Source organism: Callionymus lyra, chromosome 5 (genome assembly GCF_982586985.1).
Source record: "Callionymus lyra chromosome 5, fCalLyr1.hap1.1, whole genome shotgun sequence".
NCBI classification, from domain to species: Eukaryota; Metazoa; Chordata; class Actinopteri; order Syngnathiformes; family Callionymidae; genus Callionymus; species Callionymus lyra.
The window spans coordinates 22939341-22960594 of NC_141822.1; the positions used below are offsets into that span (position 1 = coordinate 22939341).

The window sequence follows — 21254 nt, forward strand, 5'->3', positions numbered from 1 at the left end:
CTGGAACAAACCTTGAGTCTGAAGTTTTTATACCCTTTAAGTCGTTTGACCTTATTGATTTTTCTCCGTCTCCATTTCTGTCTATCCTTAGACCTCCTGAACGGAGCTCAGGAGAAGTGTGAGCTGCCGCCTCTGGATGGTTTCCCTCACTGCGAGGACAAGATCAAGGTGAATCCCACACAAACATGGTACCATTCGACATGATGCCAAGATAAAGAGTGAATCGGCAACGTTAAAATATCCATTTTATTTTTTCATTTCCTACTACGGTTCTTCTTTCTTGATTCTCATGGGAAACATCCTCTTTCAGTTCACTCATCGTACTAGTTTCTTGCCAGACGGTAGTAACCCACAGTCACAAGGCAACATATCCTTCCAGTTTCAATTAAACTTTTTTTTTTCTCTTTGTGGGGGTGTGTGTTTTGAACTGATAAAGCCATGTCACACGCACCATCTGCTCTGCTAGGCCAAATTCTTCACCGATACCATCAGCTATGTGTTTGTGTCACAGTTTAAAAGGAAAATAAATGACACTTTTGTATTTCTTTTTTTATCTCTTCATTTTCCAGAGTGCATTAAATTGATTTTAAAATCACAACGTTATGGTTCTGGTTGAAATATTCTCTGCTTCTTTTGCAGTGGATGAAGGAGATGTGGCACTCTGACTCCTGCTACACTAACTATGGAGTGGATGGATCGACCTGCTCTTTCTTCATTTACCTGAGTGAGGTGAGCATGTCGAATTTCACCATGAAAATGAATGAATAAGGCATAAGAACATGATTAGAAAACAAAGCTTATGGAAGATTATTTATTATTAATATAGTTAAAAAAAAAATTATTATAAAAATCTTCAGTACATATAATTCTACAGTTCATACTTTCATCAAGATTGAATTAAGAGCATGTTCATCTCTTTTTATTTGATACACCAAACAACGTTTTTACTAATTTAGCCGGAATTCTGTTCCGTTCTCATACTATTAAATGAACTCAAAACAAAAGTCTGATTGTTTGTGTCACTTGATGTGAATTATTTTTTAATTTAATATACCAAGTTTACTTGATTGACTAGAAAGACCGAGTCATGAAAACAATACTATAGACAAGACTCTATTCCCATGGCAGAGATGTTTTTTTTTACCTTCTCTAACGGCTTATTGCTAATATTCACGATGGTTGTATCGCTCATGTCAAAGATTAAGGTCTGGGATTTACTTCCAAACAGACTCTTTTAAAAGCTACTTTACAATGCTTAAACTGATGGCGTCAGTTTTTTTGTAAAGAATAAATAAAGCCAGATAATCATTATTTTTGAGTGGTTTAAAACCTGCTGCAATTGCATGACCTGTATATTTAATGGAATCATAAGTGTTGTTGCTGTCGCTCCATGACTCACAAATACACAAACATGTTCTGACCATTCCACTTCTTGCTTAGCAGCTGTTCTCCTCTGCTGTCGCTTCTATCAGCAGAAATCGTGACAGAGTAATGGACAGTGGAGCATCACCTCTGTGTGGGCTTGGTGTAAACAAAAAGACAAAAAGCTGTTAATGCAAACCAAATTTAAGAGCCCATTTTCTGTCATTTTTTTGTTACTGTGTGTTCTTATCCATGAATGTTGGTGCAAACTATATGTGTTGTTTCATTTTTTTAATCACAATGTATCAACTTCAAAGCTGAAGTGGCCACTATTGTAGCAAGACAGTTGTGATGAAATCTCTGCTGAATTTACTTTTTCCTAGCAAATGAGAAAAAGAAATGTGTGACGGGAGAATCCATTTAGAGAAGAAATACGTCTCTTCTCTGGTGTTTCCGACCCTCTAGATAACCAGAGCAGACACCGAGTCATTTATTGCTGGGTTGAAAATCAAGTCCCTTCTATCGATTCTTGCTAATCCAGCTGCCGTCTCTCCCGAATGTCATGTGACCTGAGGGTTGCCATGGCAGTATGTATGTATTTCCATGCAGGTACAGCTGCAGTAGTTCTTTCTTCTTAGCCCACCCATTTACCCAGGCCCAGCATGTATAATTCATACGTGTAAACCACCATGTTAACCTTTCAAACCAGGGATGACACCACGTCACGATGGATGTCAGCGGTGGGAGGTCGAGGAGCAACTAGCGTGACGTTTTGTGGTTTTTGAGGGTGTGTTAACATGGATTTCCCTGTCATAGTTGGAGTGGTTTAGCTGAGCAGCAATATGGATTATAATGTATTCAATTTTAGTTTTGTTCTTTTCTAACAAGGATGGTTACCCTGTAAAATCCACTTCATTGTTTACCCTGACCGGATCGTTATTTATGGTAGTATTTCCAGCATTATGTGATGGGGAAAATATATGAATGCTGAGGGAAAAACAAATATTTACCTAAACTTTACGCATCATTTACAACTGGTTAAATATTGAAAGAGCTTTCAACATGGACTGAGATTCACATGGTTAATGCTATACTTTTATCATTAAATCTTTGTGTCCGTCTTTTTTTGTTTTCACAGGTGGAGAACTGGTGTCCTCGTTTACCCTGGAGGTCAAAAATGTTAAATGAAGAGACGGACAGAAGAGGACAGGTAAACATTTCTTTGGGGATTTTATCTTGCATATCTTCTTTATTACCTCTGTGAGGAGATGGTACTATAAGCTTTTAGTAGAGGAGAATTATATGTAGGAAAACCATGATCTATTGTAAATAAGTAACAGTTATTTGTAAATCGCCTTTCTAGACCAGGGTCACAGAGCGCTTGAATAATCAAAAGCAAGTCCCAGAAGTCCCAGAAGATTAGAAAAAAAAAAGGCTGCACAAATAAAAACGTCTTAAGATGTTTCTTCAAATGTAGAGGGAGAGGAAGATCGTTCCAAAGCCTGGAAGGATTTCTCTCTCTCCAGCGTATCTGCAGAACCATCAGTAGATTCTGATCCACAGACCTCAGAGCCCGAGCTGGGATGTAAGGCTGAATCAGATCACTGACATAAGAAGGAGCCTGACCATGAATAGTACTGTAAGAACCAGAATTTTAAAATGGATCCTGAAAGAAACCGGCAGCCAGTGATGAGTATTAAGTAAGTAAGTAAGTAAGTAATATTTATTTATATAGCGCTTTTCGAGACCAGGGTCACAAAGCGCTTAAACAATCAAAACAATACTCAAAAAAGTACATACTTTAAAGATCAAGATAATACTGAGAACAACACAGGAGTTCGAGAAATTCAAGGAAAAGCCTGAACAAATAGAAACGTCTTAAGATGTTTCTTAAAGGAGTCAATAGACTCCATCAAGCGCAAAGAGAGAGGAAGATCGTTCCAAAGCTTAGGAGCAACAGCCTGAAAAGATTTCTCTCCTCTGGTCCTGAGCCGTGTGCGTGGAACCATAAGTCGATTTTGATCCACAGACCTCAGAGCCCGAGCTGGGGTGTAAGGCTGGATCAGATCAGTGATGTAAGGAGGAGCCTGACCATGAACAGCTCTGAGAGTAAGAACCAGAATTTTAAAGTTGATCCTGAAAGAAACTGGAAGCCAGTGAAGAGTTTTAAGGACCGGAGAGATGTGAGTTCTTCTACTAGAGCAGGTCAGAATTCTCGCTACAGAGTTCTGAATCAACTGCAGGCGAGACAGCTCCTTCTTGTTAAGACATGAAAACAAACTGTTGCAATAGGCCAGACGAGAACAAACAAACGCATGGATTACAAGCTCCAGATCATGTTCAAACAACATTTTCCTAAGTTTAGAGATTTTTCTCAGTTGAAGGAAACAGTTTCTGGTCAGTTTTCTGCAGTGTCGAACAAGAGACATGTCTTTATCAAATACAACACCCAGGTTTCTCAGGCTCAGTTTGACAGACACCCAAGTACTGACTCAACCCTGGAATCTTATCATCAGGAGCAATCACCAGTGTTTCAGTTTTGTCCACATTTAGCTGTAGAGTGTTTTCACTCAGCCATTGTTTGATTTCTAGCAAACAATTGACTAAGCTGTTCAGCCTCTGGGGCTCAGTTGGATCAAAAGAGCAGTAGAGCTGGATGTCATCAGCAAAAATGTGATAAGAAACATCTGGAAATCTCTGAATGATTTTACCGAGGGGAATCAAGTAAGGATCGGGGAAATGTGAGTTCTTCTACTAGAGCAGTGTTTTGTATTACTTCTTATTTAAACACGATAATAAAGTGTAACAATAGTCCAAACGAGAAGACAAAATTTGCCAAAACTAAGTTTTTTCTTCTTCTTACTATGGGTTCAGGAATGAGTTTGGGTTTTTAGAGGAGGGATGTGATTCTATATAAGACTGTCAGAAGCAATTCTAAATGAAGATTACAAATCATTTCCGACGGTTCCCTCTGCCGGTTATATAAAAATGTGCTGGCAGGAATTTAATGACCATCCTCTCCAGTGATGGATTATAATTCAGGTTCATTTTCTATCTTGGTTTAAAACCATAGGAACATTTTTTGTTTTTTTGTTCTCTTGCATCCAAATTTGATCAAAAGAATAATAATATTCGGAAGTCCAGTAATGGTTTCATTAAAAGTTAACCATCAATAAAGTTTGGCTCTGTGAACTTTTATAATAATAACGACACACTAATGTTTGTGGTATTGATCTTTTCATTAGTTTCAGAATTAAATTATTTTCTGAGGCCTACACTGAACAAAACGTTATTTTTTTTCCATGATAGTTTTATCTAAACCAATTGAAAGTTGTTATGAAGCTTTTCTGCCTTGTGCTGATATGGGATGAGAATTCAAGGGCATTTAAATAGTACTTGTTACAAACCTCCTTATCAACAAATAAATAAATCTTGAGAATAAAGTTGAGTATCGAGCAAACATTTTCGATAATGGTACTAAAACAGAAACCTTCACCTTGATACCGGATTTTCAATAATGCTATCTTCGATGCCAATTTTAAAGGCTAAATTCTAACGAAAGGAAAAATGACATTACATTCAGTACACATCTTGAGTTCACTTGACATTTCTGCTTTAAAACTGAATTTGTAACATTACACTTTTTCTTCTTAAAAATTCACAAGTTATAAACTTTTGATCCCTCATGGATACTGAAACTTGGCACAAAAGATAAAAAAAGGTTTCGATTTTTTTCTACCAAAGCATTTTCGGTTGGTGCCTTTAAAGAACCAAAGTTTGATACCCAGCCCTTCCTGAGTCTGAAGCATGTCTGAGAATCATTGGTTATTCAACTGTTGTGACAGCAGAACAACAAATCTGAAATAATGATCTTCAATCCCATGTCACTGTGTCGGCTCACTCAAATCCTGCAGAGAGCTTCTCTTTGGGCTGTGACTGGACTGTGTGCAGTGCTTCAGCATCGGTGCTCAAAAAAAAAAAAAAAGAAGAAAAAAACAACCCATCCCTCTGTCACTGTGGAGGGGGAATCAATATTAAGCACTCTTCATCCTCTCTGTGGAAGCTTCAGCAGCCCGGAGCTCCCATATTGGGGAGCTGCCATTCCGGGGACTTTTAAGATTTTAATTCAGGGTTAGATTTTAATAGGTTCAGCCCACTGTAGTGATTTCCTGTCAGCGTGAGGGATGCTTATGCCATGCTGCAGCCTTGTTTAGCCACCTTAGCAGCTGCTAATGTTGCTGTCTTTTCTTCACCGCCCTTCACTCCGGCTCTTGTCTACTTTCTTCTAGGGGTCCATTAGCATTGCAGTCCAGAGGTTTGTAGTCCGTGCAGTAGTCAGTGAAGGAAACAACTTTTAATTGGCCTGCTAATGCAACTAGTAAACTAGAATAATCTATAAGGTTCCAGCCCATTAGATTTTTCTTTCCACTCTTTACCAACTTATTGCTTCAGAAATGGTGATCAGCGTTCTTTAAAAGCTGTGAAGCCCTATTTTTAATCCTTATTCCTTAATTTAAAACAAACTGTCAGTCATACAGATGACATATATTCTTCCGTGGCTGTTGGGATGTATACTAGTTACTCACAAAAGCCTGTAAGAATTATAATAGAGAACCTATTATCAACATTTATGATGATGTCACCTGTTAGTCTGATGATTCATCTTTTTTTGTGATGTATGGTCTCAAAGAGATTTAAAAAAAAGTTTTTATCTTCAGCATGCCAGTTTAATTACCCCCGTAAAACCCTGTCTTTAAACCTAATAAAATTTGTCTTTGATCTTGGGATCAAGAAGTGAGCAGCGATCCTTACACAAAATAGTTATTTCACTCTAAATACTACATAAAAATATATATTTTAAATAATTCTGAACTCTCAACTAAATCACAGTGGTTATTAAAATTAATATTATTATTTATTTTGATTTTATTTATTTTTATTATGGAAACAAACAAGAATAACGAGACATGATTTACTTTTCATGGGTGGGCCTTTAACAATATACGTTCTAAAGTTATCCAAATTTTTAAAAGTTTTAATGCAGGTGTACCTGTAAACACAACAGGTATTTGTTGTCGTGGCATTACAGAAATATAGAAATTAAATCATATGAATAAAAAAATGAGATTAACAAAAATACAATACATTACAATAAAATAAGATAAATAAAATTGCATATAGATATATATAAAATGAATAAGTAATAAAATGTCCAGAACTGTTTGGAAAATAAATATTTTTGTTGGACATATGAGCATGACTGCGAAAGGATTTTTGTCCCTTGAGTGATTGAGGTTGACCCCTCTGGTCTTGTGGTTGACATGCCCGGTGTGAATGAATAAAATGATCAATAATACATAGACATTTAATCTCCTGTCGCTACAGACGGAGATCCGGACCAGCTTTGACGAGCTCTACCGAGGGATGTCGCAGCGTGAGGAGTTTCGCTGGATGATGATGAGGATCAAACGGATGGCTGTTCCGTGGGTCAGCGCCGTCCGCTCGCTGGCTAGAAAGCAGAACTTGGCAAAGCGTCGGAGGAAGAAGGTATGCAAAAATATTGTGATGGTTTCCTCTAAATTTCTTGTAACTATTATGGAAATTATACTTTTTATGACGTTAATATGTGTCTGTATCTTTCACAAAAATAACATTTATCTTCCATTTTAATTTTCCTTAAACTATTTCATCCGAGGTTTTATTGAGCGGAGAAAATCCCACACATCACTCTGAAGTGCTCCGGCATCAAACCATGTTTATTTCTGCTCACACAACAGCGTCCTACATTTGGCAGTGCAGAAGGATTGACATGGATATTCCATTGTGGCTCAAGCTGGTAGCAGCTCCTGCTGCTGAATAATGTACTCAGCACATTCTGCTGGCCTTCTGAATAATTCACCGAACATTCCCATGACACATTAGTGCTGATGTAAAGCATCCCCTTCTGTAAATCAGGTTTACTTATTCAACAAGTCGCACCATTAAATCCATTTTGTTGCCCTCTATTGTTTGGATTTGCAATTAAAGCAAAGTTCCTGCTTTGTGTGTGGAAAACTGCGGACTTCAAAAGCCTGATACCTTTTCCAACTATTAATCCCTTTATGCCGTTAATCCCTGCATGTTGATCCTGCACGTCGTGCCGCAGTGCTTAGGTCTGATGTCGATAATGAAAAAAGCTTCAGATATCTTGGCCTAATTACGCTTTGACTTCCATCTCCTGCTGTGGAACATTCTGTTCATGACTGGAAAGAGACTATTTCATGTTTTCATCTCTTGTAAAGCTTAGATACAACTGAACAATGAATTCCTCTAATAGTCCTACCTGCCACTGACACCGCTGTATTTCTGCTTTTTTTCTTTGTCCAACCATCAGATCCTGGTGCACTTGGGCCTGCTGACCAAAGAGTCGGGTTTCAAGATAGCTGAGAACGCCTTCAGCGGTGGCCCGCTCGGAGAGCTGGTTCAGTGGAGTGACGTCATAACCACGTTGTACCTTCTGGGCCACGATGTTCGCATCTCGGCGTCCTTGGCGGAGCTCAAAGAGTCAGTATTCAGTATTGTTGTTTGTGTATTTTTATTTGCTCCTGAATGATCTGTGTGCATTTACTCACCCCGGATTCATTCCAAAAGCAAGTTATTTTTGCCACGTCTGAAATGGAACTAATGCGACTCACGGGAAAAGCCAGGGCTTGTTTTCTGTGAGCTCTTCACCGAGCAGCTAAAATAGGATTGACTTCTATTTTAGAAAGATAAATGGAATGCACTTTACTTTGATCTCTGATCCATAGCTCTCAATTTACGAACAAGGCAATTTGCAGACGTCAACCTTTGTGTTGTCTCTGGGTCAAGGTGACCTGGTGGCCCGAAATCAAACGTTTATGGCTTCCATAAATGCATATGTAGTGGCGGAGGTTGTTAACCTTCACCCAGAGGCAACACAAGGCATACCACAAACACATTTGTTTTCAGGCCACCAGGTCACCTTGACCCAGAGACGACACAAGAGTTAAATCACTTTTAACTTTAAACATTAGACATCCCTAGTGAAGAGTCTCGCTTCACTGACTTGACATCATGGTTGAAGAAAGAGTCACCAATGTTGTTTGACACCAGGGCAGGACTGTCCCGAGTAATGCCTGTCAGGCTGTGAACATTTGGGTCGACGCAACCAACCATGTAATGCCAAAGTGGCATTATTAATTGACAGCTGGCTGATATGATGAAATCTTTTTGCACTTCAGCTCAATGTACGGACGTTGCGAGAAAGATCTTTTGGTTGGTTTTCAGTAGAGGTAGAGAGTAGAGGTCTAGTCCAAACAAAGGTGGACCTGAGACTATGTGTCGTGTCAATAAAGTTGTAAATATACTTAAATGAATGGAATAAAATGCTCCTATTTTTCACATTATCTATCCACCTTTGTAAAAGTTGACAATTTATTTGGTGTCCCCTCCGGTGAAAATGGTACTTACTGAACAATCTAAACGTAGAAGTCAAATGAAGCTCGATTGACTCAAAGAATAAGTGACTAAGTTAGACCTGGAGGATGTCTGCTTGAGTCGGTACTTGGTTAATGAAACTTCATTGAAAAACTTGTTTTAAATGTCGGCCGACACTCATTTACAATAATGTGAGAGAATGGAGTCACTAAAGTTCTACGTTGCATGGATGAAATCGCAAATGTTTTTATTTTAAAAGTGTTTGTTTTGTCCTACGCATATTTGTCTTCGTGGATCTTTTAAGTTGTTACAGACTGTGTCTGCACAACAGTGACAAAGCTCGTTGTCATCAAAGAACGATAACAGTCACGCATTCATCTATCTGGAAAAGATCACGTCCCTTATTTCCATCTGCTCCCATTTACTGATGATCTCAAATAATAATTTACGAGAAGGATCAAAGTGATTGGGTCATGAAAATACACGTAATCCCTTATTAGATATTGTCATGAAATTTAAATTCAAAAGTTTTTTTTACCACCCGTCTTGAGTCTAAAGCACTTCACTCTTTTACAATGACTTCCTACACCTTAGACATACAACATGTTTGTCTTTATTAAGAAAACATGCCCTGGAGCAATAATTGTGTCGCGCCCTCTTCAAATATTTATTATTGTTAGCACAGGATGAAATAGTCAAACTGTCACTAGATCATTAGTGGCTAGTAAATTACTGCTTTTATTTTTGGTGCCCACAGGGACTTAGACAGTGAAACCTTACATTGCATCTATATGGAAGTATATCGGTGACATCAGAATATTGATTGGTTAAATTTTCCATTTCAAATGTCAAAACTTAAAAAAGAAAACAATGTTTTTTAAGCATTTCATTTTTTATCATATAATTCAATCATTTCTATTTGAAAAATGTTGCATTTTTTTTTAACCCTTGTGTTATCTCCCCGGGTCAAGGTGAACGACCACCCTGGCTTCCATGAATACATATGCAGTGTTGGAGGTCATTCACCTTGAGCAGAAGCAACACAAGGAATACCACAAACACATTTTTTACGGGCTCTTGGTCACCTTGACCGTGACATAACACAAGTTAATGATTCAAACATTTAATTTGAAAAATTTTGGCGCTGTTATACCAATTAAAAATTAAACGTTGCATTTTCAATCGTATTTCATATCTCATTAATAATGGATGCAAAATTCTACCTCAGACACCTCATTCAATTGCATTATTTTGTTATTTTTTGGCAGTTTGCTTCATTCTTCATTTTAACAAAACGATTTGGAATGCTTGTCAATATTCAGTCTAAAATGTTATTTTAACGTATCTTTTCCTTCTCCCTCTAGAATCATGCGAAGAGTCATGGGGAACAAGTCCAGCTGTCCCACTCAGGGTGACAAGATAGTAGAGCTCATCTACATTGACATCGTGGGACTCACTCAATTTAAGAAGATGCTGGGTCCGTCCTGGGTCCACTACCAGTGAGTCTGTTGATCTTTATACGAGCTCAGTCATTTTGACAAATGATTGTCGGATACAGTGCAGAAAAACATCATCAGATGGCAAATACGACGACAACTGTTCAAAAAATGTCAGATCCCTGAAGCTTGACTTTTTAATTTCAACTTATCAACCGTGTGAGCTGTTCGTGGAGAACAATGGGTCTATTTTTGTGTCGCTTCCCCCCAATTGCATGAAGTAGCGTCTGTTGTTCAAGTCTGTCACTGATTGCCACGCCGACGAGGGTTGATGGGTAACTTCCCAGCCCTCCTCAGCCTGCAATGAGAGGAAGCAAAAAGGGGGGAACAATACGTCTGCAGTGCTTTAATGGGCCCTTTGGTTCCAGCAGTAGGTCACTGTGTTGTTCTTGGTGTGGGCCACGACACTGTAGGCTACATCCGCTCCTTCTGCGGCTTGTGGAAATGGACTCAATCGTCGGTGCTGAGTGCAGATGCTGAGGGTTTTTATCTCCTGCTCTTACAAAACACTCAGTGTTGAATTCATTCCTTCAAGGCACACACTCGAGTACGTTAAAACACTCTTTCTTGCCGCCTCGTGTTTTGATGAGCTGACTTTATTGCAGTTTAGGTTCTCAACCCATTTTATTACATATTTAAATTTTACTTCTCTGTGTTTAAACATTACAAATGTGTGTTGTCTCTTTGTCGCCATTGAACTTTACTTCTCTGCGTGTTCAAGTCTTGGTTTATAACATTTTTTTTTCTGTTTTTAATCAATTTGACTGATTTCAATGGAAGGCTTTAATTGAGAATATCTTTTCATCTCGGTGGTCATGATTGCTTATTTATGGCACACTCATTCTTCAAAACAAGCCACACAAAGAATCCAGATGGGGGAAGCAGCAATGGTTCCAGCTAGATAATTCATAACATCTTTCACTAAATCGTTCAACATGACCTCATTGAGTATTTATCAGCAAACTGAAATCGGGCCATGATATACTTTATAACGGAGACCATTAACTGTTTATGATCCATCTGTTGTCTTGAACCTCCGGGGTGGGCAAGCAAGAAGACACAAATTCCCATCAGATTTTAGAGTTTCCGAATGACCATAATGGGAGCGTTTCATTGATTGCCGAAGGGAAATTATCATTGGCGAGCAGCCCATATTTCCAACATGCCATTATGGTCTACAATCCTTTTGGGATCACTTAAAGTGGATGATGGCAGTTAATTTTTACTTTTGTTCATGTAAGTAACAAAGTCCAACTCCCAGTTGTTGTGGCTGTAGGTGTGTGATTAGGAATCCTTTTATGATTCCCTGGAGTCTGCTCTCTGGGCTCACCATCTCCTCCGACAGATGTGGGGAACACTGTAGTTGGGATATATTCATTTCAGTAAGTGGAGATGTTGTTGTTGTTACTTCAGCTAAAAGTTTTCTGTACTATGAATTTGTTCCCATCTCTGGGCCAGGGCTCTCCCAGGGCCGTTTACAGTCCACGCAGCCAGCTGCACAGCATCTGCTGTGAAACACCGACAGTTAGAGATGAAGTGGCTGTTTCTTGCCTGCAGATGTGTCGTGTGTCCATGTGCTCACATACTTGGCGTCAATACGTGTTTACACCTGGGATTAGGTTGAAATCGAGGGCCTAACCTGACTCACATAAACTCTGTTTTACACAGAAGAATTTGTAAGCACAAGATGTTTGATTACACATGAGAACACAAGCTCTGGTGTTCATTTCCTGAGAACCTGCTGTCAATATACTATGAAGATTAATACATGGATAAAACTTTATTTATACCTTTCACAAGGTTCCTTAGGGAAATTTAAATCTTAATTTCTTAATTACCTAATTAAAGTAGCACAAAATTAAAACTTCATTCATTTTCTACTCACCCTCTTGTCGACTAAGGATTGGAATTATTTTTTAGAATAATCTGTTCCTTTCTAGAGTAATAGGCAAAAATGTATGTCCATTTTTATAAATATCAGGAACACTTCCAGAGTGCACACAGTGTACTGTCTATACTGGAAGTGATCACAATATTTACCCGGAGTACTTTCGAAGTACTTCCAGTGTTAATCTTTAAACGTGTGCCACAAATGAGCGTATAATGTATAACCTTTTTTTTTTCTGGAACAATTCCTCCTTTAAAGGCTTAAATACGAGATGGAAATGACATACAAGCAGTATTGAAGTATATGGATTTTTTTCAAGTTTCTTTTTGGAGGAAGTTTGTCAAGGCGGCATCAGTCGCTTGATAAAATGGATGTGCATTCTTGTCCATTACTATCCAAGAATTGGATTACTCTGAAAAAAATTCCAACAGTTGGTCGACATGAGGATGAAGTTAGAATTTTGGGTGAACTAAAAAATCCTGTCTGTCCTCGAGCCAATATTTTTGTCTGTCTCCACAGGTGTATGTTGCGGGTTCTGGATTCCTTCGGGACAGAGCCAGAGTTTAACCACGCCCACTATGCACAATCAAAAGGTCACAAGACTCCTTGGGGAAAGTGGAACCTTAACCCACAACAGTTCAACACCATGTTTCGTAAGTTGATTTTTATTTTCTTGTATTTTTTCTGTTGCATTTTGATTCAGTTTTATTTTATAATGTTAATTTATTTTTTTAAATTGAGATCAAGTTTAACATGTGTTAAAGTTAAGCCATGGCAAGAACCCAGACTCCTCTTTTCCAAACACCCGACCTTCTTCGTGGTGCTGTAACTGTAACATTATCTCAGCGAGCTCTTGTTCTGAGGTGAGATGTGGATGTGAAAAGGGCTTTTGTCTTCTGAATAGGGTCCTCTCTTTCCAAAAACACACTGCAGCCCTGGTGCACAATCCTATGAAAGCCGTGGGGTCAGATAATATCTCTGGTAAAACAAGTGCAGTGGGGTTTGGCTTTGTTCATAAAGACAAGGATGTGGTTTTAATTCATCATCATGCTTGTTCGGCTCAGACAATTATTCAAATGAAATTATTGTTTCTGCAATTTTAACTGTGTCTCATCTTTAGAAAAAGTAGAAGAAAAAAAAGATGGAATCATCCTGATTTTCTCTACGAAACCATTGATATCTCTTCTGATATATATGAACTCCTGAAAGTCCTTTTTGATTGGTCCTTTTTCAAATAGGCTTCTAGAATCAATAGTTGGGAGTATAGGGAGGTCATGGACCATGGCCAATAAGACAAGACAAGCCGAGCCAAATTGACCTCATTTATCTATTGCATTGGGGACATGGCTGAGCTAACAGAGCAAAGTTGACATTAGACTAGGCGGCGTTTTCTTTGTTTAGCTACTACTATGTGCTCAGACAGATCAATGAATGATGTGGAGGAAACTACTCGTGATACATTGTTGGCTTTAAAAATAGGACAGATTAGATCCTTTTTTTTCCAGGTTAAAAATGTTAATGTGTGCCACATAAAATTGTTGCTTGGTTTGGCATTGCTTATATTTTTATGTGTCACGCTGGTGTGAGATGAGCAACCCGACTTTCACAAGATCTATGGATTTTGGATGTCACAACTTTTCAAGTGTGTGTACAGACTTTTTTCTGATGACTTCCCGAGTGCCAGTGACTACTACTGGTCCAAAATCCTATTTTAATACAGATTAACACACAAAGACTTTTTTTTTTTTTATTTGATCGAGACATGTCTGTTTGGAATATGAAGTGAAGTTTGCACATAATAAAGTTTATAGAGCTGTAGACAAATCATCATGAGTAAATTGGAAAAGAATATTAGAGAAAATGGGCAAAGGGAATATTTTTCAGGGGGAGGCAAGGGGCAATCAAAATATCCACTAATGTAATATATTTTTACTTCCAATTTACTCCCTATTTCAACTGTACAGTATATTCTTGTGCTATGGTACCATTGGGAATTCTTGTGTCTGAATCATGCTTTGATTAAGAATCCAGATGGGGGTTAGATGCCTGCACATCATATTAAAATGTTACATTCTATTAGCACTAAAGCTGCCAAGTCTAATATAACTACATTCTATTGTAATACATTTATCTCAGTTGCTCTGTGTTTGTATACAGACCGTTAATTCATTTTCATGTTGCATTCTCTCTGACCTCTGTTATCAATGTTAATAAACAGAAATTTCGAGGTTTGATAATATCAGACTTATTCGTAGTGTTGATTTATTAATTTATTCTTCCTACAATATTTTATATTTATGCACGCAGCCATGTGAAATTGTGACTTGAATCGGAAAAATGTCTTTTTAAGATGGAATAAATAAGTCATACAATGAGTTCGATCAGCAACTCATTGATGTTGTTTTCAAACTAAATGTATCCTTCTCAAACGTACAAAGTAGTGTGCAGAACTAATGCATTTGTGGTCACCTAGTCACGTGGGTACTCAAACTCAAGCCACACTTAAGTAACTGGAAGTACATTATTGTCTCCCGTCGTTGTCAAAGGCTCTGATAAAGCCATTTATATTGCATGGAAACCCTCTGCGGTAATTCTGATGTTCATTTCTTATCAGTATTCACTGATGTCAATTATTAATGCTGGTGTCCCAACAGAGATCATTTTCCAGATTTTGTTGACTTCAAAAGACGGACCCGACAGAAAACTAGTGTTAAGATATAAATAATATATATGTTTTAAATTTTAATGTTATAAAAAATCTCAATGTCTCGTCTGCACAAGTTAACCCAGCAGCACGGAAGAAGAGACAGATCAAGGGCTGAAAGCATGATCTAATGTATAGAAGGCGAGGGAGGAAGATATCTTCACAATAATAACTCATTACAAGTGCAGTCGACAAGATCAGCCTCAACGGTTGAGCCCCTCGCAATCTCATATCCTTTGTAATTCATTATTGCATACTCGACTGTGCTTTCTGTTGGAGATAGCATACTGTGACGATGTCATCAATTCTGCCTCCAACAATGACTCAGCAGTTCACTGTCCTTGAATATCAGCGCTCTCACTTCCTGTCACAGAATTCAAGATTCTGCCCTGAACAGTGTTTTGGTTATGTAACCCTTCACCTTGAATTGACCTCACTGTACTAATGTTTCTTTTGGAGTTGCCCCTTTTCTCTGTCTTGACCAAGGAACCTCTAACAAAAAAAGGAGTCACACTGCAGTGCTAATGGTGTGTGTTTTACTAGGAAAACAAGAGGTTAAGTTTGAAATGTGTGACATTGGTTGTGGGCTGGCATCTCATGTGTGTGAACAGGCTTGTTTTTGTTCTATTGACGATGATTCATCTTCTATGATGATCAATTTGTCAACATAAAATGGAGATAAGCTTTGCTCTCCCTGCACTCTTTCTCAAACTCTCGAAATCTCTTGGTGTTTGAAAGCAATTGCTGCTCTGGTGGACATACAGATTTGACATTGGGAAGATGAAATCAAACCTCTGATAAATGATGTTAGAACCACTTTTTCCTGCTTGTTTTTCCTCTTTTGTTTTGGCCAGTTGTGTGCAAATCAAATTTTATCAGGGTGTTGTGAGTCAGATCTGACTTAAACACCGAGTAACCAGTTGGATAGGGTTGGGAATGATGGATGCACTGCACAGGTTTCTGAGGTTATCTTTCACATAATTCTTTTCTCCACCCCCGGCAGGCCTGCTTTCTGTGCCTTTCAGTAGTCGCTGATCTCTTGATGTAAAGGCTTGAATGATGGACTTGATGATTTTTTTAATAATAATATTACATTTCATTTATATTGCACTTTTCATCAAACATGACATCAAAGTGTTACATCAGTTAAAACGGGTTAAAGAGAAAGGTTAACGACAATTATAAGATCTTTTGAATAAAAAAAAGTTTTCAGGCCTTTTTGGAAAGAGTCCAGGCTCTTAGGAGCCCATTATGTGCGACATTCCTGTCATTGAAATTGTTGAACTTGCCATCCTCCTTTTGTAGGAGTTTAGTAGTTAGTAGTAGCACTGGATTTACTACCTTTGTATGTAATGGAGGCATCTGAAAATCCTTTTCTTGAAAGACATGTGATCAAAATGTGCGAGTTTCTTTTCCTACTATGTTGCTTTGTGTACTGTTGAGTAAAATGCAATAAGCAATATGCAAGATTTAAAATATTATTTCTGGACCCCCCCCACCCCCCAATTGTCAGAACAGGATAACTGCAATGTCACATTATCACATGTGAAAAAAGTTTTTGTTGTATTTGTTTCTGGTTTTATCTTCGGGTAACAAAAAAAAGCTCTCTCACTCTTTTTCAAGCAGTTTTTGTAATGAAAGTCATCAGATTTTTTCTGTTTTGTAATTGCAGCTCACACGCCCGACAACAGCTTCCTGGGCTTCGTTGTGGAGCAACACCTCAACGCTAGCGATTTCAGGCATATAGATGACATCAAGAGGCAGAACCAGTCGCTTGTCTATGGCAAAGTCGACAACTTCTGGAAGGTAAGATGAACATTCTCAGCGCTACACCCAACATCTGTCCTTGTTTGTATAAGTCACCTCTAAAGAACAAATTGACATTCCTCATGCTCAAAGGATTACCTTTTTCACCTTCTTGGAATTCTTTGCACTTTCTCGTGTACAACATTCTCTGCAGGGGATTTTTTATGCTTGAATTGCACTCATCACCCTCCTTGTGAAGTGGTAATGTATTTAAATACATGCTTGCACTGCATCGCTGATAGGAAGGGATTACTATATGGTAGACAGAAATGACTAAGCCTTGGTGCACTGTGATGGGTTTCTAAAATATCAGCCCTCTTGGGCTTTGCTTTGTCATGTTTTTCTCAATACTCTCCAGCATGAGATGGCATTATTGAAATCATTTTCATCCACGTCTTCTAAAAGCTGTTATCTACAGTTATAACCTGTAGAGTTGTGGATGTAATTTGATGTAAGTTGAAACTTTAGAAGTGTAGATTAATAGGGAGGAGTTCTGGGTTTTGTGCGCGTGCATGGATGCACGTTTTCATGAATACAGCTTTAATCACATCTGACTTTTCTAGAACTATAAGTCATTTATTTTAATTATTTCAGAAGCTTTACCTTTATTCTACAATCAACTACTTCAGATAAACTAACACTACATTCAAATTATTAATGATTGAGAAAATGTTATTTGCTTTTGTTATTGTTCAGCAAAATGACCATCATGTTAAATGGTTATCTAAATCTTGAATGAATTAAAGTATATAGAATTAAAGTCGAGGCTTCAGATTCAAACCAGACTCCAGACTTCATGATTAGGGCTCTATGCTAAAGTTATGAAAGGTTTCTTTAACCTTAAACTACTCATTATTAAAAAAACAGATTTGTATAGACGTGTGATACCATCTGAAGGGCAGAGAGAGACTTTAAATCCTATTCATTTTTCTCAGATATTGTCCAGTTTGGGATAATAAGGGATTAAAGTCGGCTTAATCCCCCAACAAATACTTAATTTCCCAAAGACATTCTCACTTATTTGAATTAAGCTACAACATCTGGTTCTTTATCAGAATGGATGTGTGTTTAAAGCCTCATATAAAAACATATATACATGTATATACAAATTTGAGATTCAACACCAGAGATTTAATTAAAGAGTTTCACAAAGTATACGTATAATAGTCTCTATTCATTGTTGCATATTTAACTTGTAAGATAGTACAGTTTAATTCATACTGTGATTGTGAATTTTGTCACTTTAATTCCAACATCATCTACATGTAAGCTTGTGTAGTTCGCTCGGTTGTTGAGTGATGTCTGCAAAACATGTCGAACAACTTTAACCTGATCTGCAGTAAAAATGTTAATATTAATAACTATTAGAAACATATCTCCATTATTACATTACTTTATTAACCGTCATTAACCGAGTCATGTAATGTAGAATAATACAAATGATTTAATGCAGTTCATAGCACAGACTGTGGTGCTCTGTTCTTTTGTGAAGCTAATAAAAGGGTTGGATGTTCAGTTTGTCTTTCAAATGGCGGCCAAGAAGCCCAGCTTGTCACAGTGGGGGGTATTACCTTCTAATCACACTCCCAGGCTTGTTCATTACCTCTTTCTTTTACTCTAAGCACCCTTTTTGTGAGGTTCAGCAGATAATGAGCTCCATAGCTTGTTCCATTTCCCATCCTCTTCAGTTGCGAAACCTGCTGTTCCTCACTATTTCGCTCCATAGTTCAGAGGTTCCATTTGAACGCAATGTATTATTTAAAAAGGAAAGAGAAGCAGACATTTCCTCCCTTTAGAACCTTTAAAATTAGAAAAAGGTATGTCATAGTTACGCTTGGTCGTTTGGGAATTAAAAATAAGATTCTTGTCAGGGTTTATTTTGTAGTTCTGAAGTCGAGCTATTTTCAAATGTGCTTTGACAAAGTCGGTTGTCTTCTCCTCGTGCGAGACAATAGGTCAATTTTGTCTGAGGAAAGTTCATCCCAGCCTGAAAATACTGCCATTGACGAGTGTCAATGCCCTTTCCGTGATGGTGTGTGTTAACGTGGTTATAACTCATAACACATCGACACACATGCACACACACAAACATTCATTTCAGTTGTTGGCTTCTTTTGCCTTTGTAAATACAATCAAATGGTACTTTGAGTAGTTTGTGATGTGGAGGAAGATTCTTTGTTGTTCGAACAAGAAACAGTTTTAAGGATTTTCAAACACCACAGTTCTAAATTCTGAAGCTTTGTTTATCAAAGAAGGCTTGTTGCTTATTGACAGGTTGAGAATGATGCAAGATATATTTTGCTTATTGCGGCCAAATTCTGTATCCCTGTCAGGAAAAACCATCCGCTTGCACGAGAGTATAATTTCTATTTATTTTGTTTAATCATTTATTTTTTGTGCAATCCACCACACACAATCCTGTCACGGCAGGAAGCGATCCATTTCCAGTTTCAGTTCTGATGCTGCTATGACTTTATCGTTCCACTTTAAGGGCCAACGCATATATATCATGTTTTTCGTTACAAAAATCCCTTGATGCTGTTAGGTTTAATGTCATTGTTGTGACCTGAATAATCCTCATAACTAAGCAACACAATTGCTGGTTTAAATTCAATCTGTCAGTAGATGATGTGGATGTATAACTCGAAATGAAAATGCCCGAGTACTTCAGAGTGAGCCGTTTCCATAGCGACCCTGTTGGAGCATATAAAAAGGCAGAGCAGAGAAGAATTGATTGCCTTTCTTTTCTGTCTCTTGCCCTCTACTTCTTTTGTTGTTGTTTCTCTTTCCCTTTTCTACTATTTAAATAATTATCTGTATGTAAATATATATATATATATATATATATATATATATATATATATATATATATATAGGGGGCTGAGCAAGGGAGCTTGTTTGCGAAGGAAGCAAAACTCTAAAGAATATGATTCCAACACTCTTTGCTCTTAATAACAAGGTGGACTTACTTCTCCTGAGGCTGGTCTATCGGGAGTTGTGCAGTATTTGACAGAAACGAGTGTGGGCCACCAACCGATCAGAAATGATGTGAGAATTACACCAACAGAACTACATAAAAACATCATCCTGCTGTTTTTATCAGCTTGTGGTGCAGGTGCACTACCACCATGTGGCATGCGATGCTGGCAATGTTTTTCGAGACCGCGTTACAATGAAACGCCTAAATGACTATTGAATTGTGAACGTCATGCCCATTTTAAATGGCTTGTATTAGAAAACAACATAGATGTCACTGTGAATACCCATCAAGATGCGTGGCAGCAGAATCCCTCCACTGATGTTGGTATCTATATAGTGGTCCACACAGCACTCGCCAAATGTGAGAATAAAGACTCTTGCGTTGCCTGATCTTAATGGACTTCACATGATTGTCTTGCACACCCTGGTACACAAGCTGGTCGTTGTTGCACAACATCTCCATCTCTTATAAATCACCTAGATCTCATCAGGGGTGTTAGCTGAGCCCCGTCCTGTTCACCTGAGCTTTTATGTAGTTGAGTTAGCCAACTACAAGTTTAAGAATGCATCTATAACCCCCGAGTCTAAATACAGACAGGAAGTGGAACATGTGGCGCAGTGCAGACGAAAAAGAATCTCTGTATTAGTGTGCCGAAAACAAAAAAGATGATAAGGGTCTGATCTCTTTCATCTCTCTTTCACTCTAGAGAAGAAGGTCATCTCCAGCCCTGAAACCCTGTTCCCATGAGCTTCTTGTTCTTACTGAATCCTCTTGTATAAGAAATAACTTGAGATAAAATGTTTCTGATATTTGAAAACTGTGTCGAAACAGCCATTTTTAAGTTGAAGAGAAGGTGGAAGAGAAGTTACTGGGAACGACACAGTCGAGTGGCCTCGCTTTGGATCCTTCAGAATGACCATGACTACAGGGACGTTACTGCAAAGTGCTGAATTAAAGTTTGTGAGAGCTAGCCTGATGACCCAGTGGGATCCATCTCACACAGTCTAACCTTTACAGGCTCATAAACACACGTCATAGTGTCATAAAAAATGTAATGATCCACTAAAAAGAACAAAGTAACTTCCTGTTTTAAACATATTTCCTCATTATTGTGCATGGTAAGCATGTATCAACCAATCCTCAGTCTTTCTGTGGTTTGTGGTTTTTCATCCTCCTCATTTAGTTCAGTGATATTTGAAATGTAATCATAAAATATGCATTGAGTCAATGATGTGGAGAAGCAAGGGGAAATGAATTTGAATCGTCTACTCATTTATTCCCATATGACTGAAACTCCATAAGGTGACATTATAAAAGTTTGCCCCTCAGGCTCAGTGACTGTCTGTAAAGGACAGTGTTAAACCTATTCACTTCCCGGAGCTTATGAATCATCTTGTGTCAGGTGTTTTTTCATCTTGTAAATGCCACTGATACATTTATGTGTCGGTTGCATAAGGACGTTTCATAAGTGCCAAAGTCTGGTACATGTCACTAAATCAATACAACTGTATTTGTTGTTTTATTAATACCTTTATTGGTCAGTAAGTTAAGATAAATATCTAACATCCTCTTAGAAGTAGG

General features: G+C 38.0%; 1 protein-coding gene across 1 annotated transcript in view; it reads left to right on the forward strand.

Moving 5' to 3' along the window:
* mgat5 (alpha-1,6-mannosylglycoprotein 6-beta-N-acetylglucosaminyltransferase) overlaps positions 1-21254 on the forward strand; it is a 55588-nt gene that overhangs the window by 21102 nt on the left and 13232 nt on the right. The window contains exons 4-11 of the mRNA XM_087791472.1: positions 92-168; positions 640-729; positions 2501-2572; positions 6748-6909; positions 7736-7905; positions 10164-10298; positions 12703-12836; positions 16560-16693. Coding sequence (XP_087647598.1) covers positions 92-168; positions 640-729; positions 2501-2572; positions 6748-6909; positions 7736-7905; positions 10164-10298; positions 12703-12836; positions 16560-16693 — 974 coding nt within the window. The remainder of the gene's footprint in view (positions 1-91; positions 169-639; positions 730-2500; positions 2573-6747; positions 6910-7735; positions 7906-10163; positions 10299-12702; positions 12837-16559; positions 16694-21254) is intronic.